The sequence below is a fragment of the Trypanosoma cruzi genome, genomic scaffold, assembly GCF_000209065.1.
Source record: "Trypanosoma cruzi strain CL Brener 1047053516617 genomic scaffold, whole genome shotgun sequence".
Taxonomy (NCBI): Eukaryota; Euglenozoa; class Kinetoplastea; order Trypanosomatida; family Trypanosomatidae; genus Trypanosoma; species Trypanosoma cruzi.
Genome location: NW_001849498.1, coordinates 863 through 2,343, shown reverse-complemented (window position 1 = coordinate 2,343; position 1,481 = coordinate 863). Strand labels below are relative to the sequence as shown.

The window sequence follows — 1,481 nt, the reverse complement described above, 5'->3', positions numbered from 1 at the left end:
GGGATGGGGCATGATTGTGGTGACATCACCGAACGAGGGCAACTTCAAAGAATGGGAGAAACAAAGTGGATCCGTACGAATCGTAATGAATTGTCCTGAGAAAGACGATGTAAAGGCGATGTGCGTTTGTATGAAGCGCAATGAGCCAACTGTGCAAGCGGTGTACATGAAGATGGTGGAGGGTCGAATGGATAAAGTGGGACCGCTTCTTCGCTACGTCTTTGATCAGCGCAAATACAAAGAGCGGATCGACTCGTGCAGAAGTACAGTTAATAAAATGGCCTTGCCGGATACCAACTATTACTCTGTTTTGGGGACTGATAAAGTGTGTGATGGTAGCCACGTCTCTCACAAACTTGTAAAGGTCGTACGAGTACGAGGAAAAGATGATTCCGAATTGCCTTACAATGCACTGGTATCTTCCCACCTTGCAGAATTAACGTTATGCAAGTTGGCGGAGTTAATGGTGCCGAATGATTTTAATTTACTCATATTGGCTATCAAGGACGATCTCATATCAAAAGTCCTTGAAGATCATTCCTTGTTTGCATTTTTAAGTGAGGCCTTTGTAAATGCAATAATACCGAAACTCAGGGAGCTGAAACTAGAAAAAGATGCTCCACCACACCGCTGTGCGTTGAGAGTGCGTCTACATGAGCGCCCCTTCAAGCCCTGTCTTTTAGAGTGCCTGGAAAATTTTAAGGAGAAGATTAATATAGAGTCTCAGGTGCTGTACAAACCGGAGGCTGAAAACTTTCCGCTGGTGGACGGCTTTTTCTTCATGGACTCAAATCCGAAGACGCTGGTTGGGCTGCAGATTACTACGGCGAGTGCGCATCACACCATACCCAGCACTGTGAGGCAGTTCAATGAGCGTATGGCTAAATATTTTGAAGGTTGGGAGGAGTTTTCTGAGGGTTTGTCGTGGGAGATTGTTTATATACAACACGCAGACAGCACGCCCATGACTGGCTGGCAGAGATGTGGTCCCCTCAAAAGCGATAATTTGAGCCCCGCTGAAAAAGAAATTGTGGCGTTCTGGGAGAAGGAGGTACACCAGTACCAAGTTTCTGTATCATCCAGAGACTTTAGAAGAAAAGAAGCTCCCCCAATTGTGGAAGAAGAACAAGAACAGGAAACAGAATAGGAAATGAAAAGTGAATGAGACATTTTGATTTATGGTAAATTTTTTTTTCAAAATATATAAATATATACAGACACTTGTGTGTCCATACGTTGCGGATGCACCAGCATCACACGGCAGCACAGCACAAAAGTGTTAAGAATGTTCAACGCGAGTGATAATAGCAGTGACAGAAGAAACATAGGGAGGGAAAGGGAAATTTATATTTTTGGTGAAAAACATATTTCGAGTTGTTTAATACATGTGAATGTTCGTTTTTTTATACGACATCAGTGCACCATCCCCTTTGGGAGTAATACGCACAGATGCCAAAAAATTACAACGCGATATTCCTTCA

General features: G+C 43.4%; 1 protein-coding gene across 1 annotated transcript, besides 2 other annotated features; it reads left to right on the top strand.

Annotated features, from left to right (window-relative positions):
* Tc00.1047053508037.10 (retrotransposon hot spot (RHS) protein, putative) lies at positions 1-1,147 on the top strand (the record flags this gene model as incomplete). The annotated part of the gene is made up of 1 exon (XM_797599.1): positions 1-1,147. A coding segment is annotated over one exon (1,147 nt), but the record flags the coding sequence as incomplete, so codon positions are not given.
* Positions 1-1,481: part of a sequence feature (areas not merged during assembly with more than two copies in the genome that could not be assigned to a particular haplotype) that runs on past the window's edge.
* Positions 1,183-1,214: a sequence feature (AT_rich).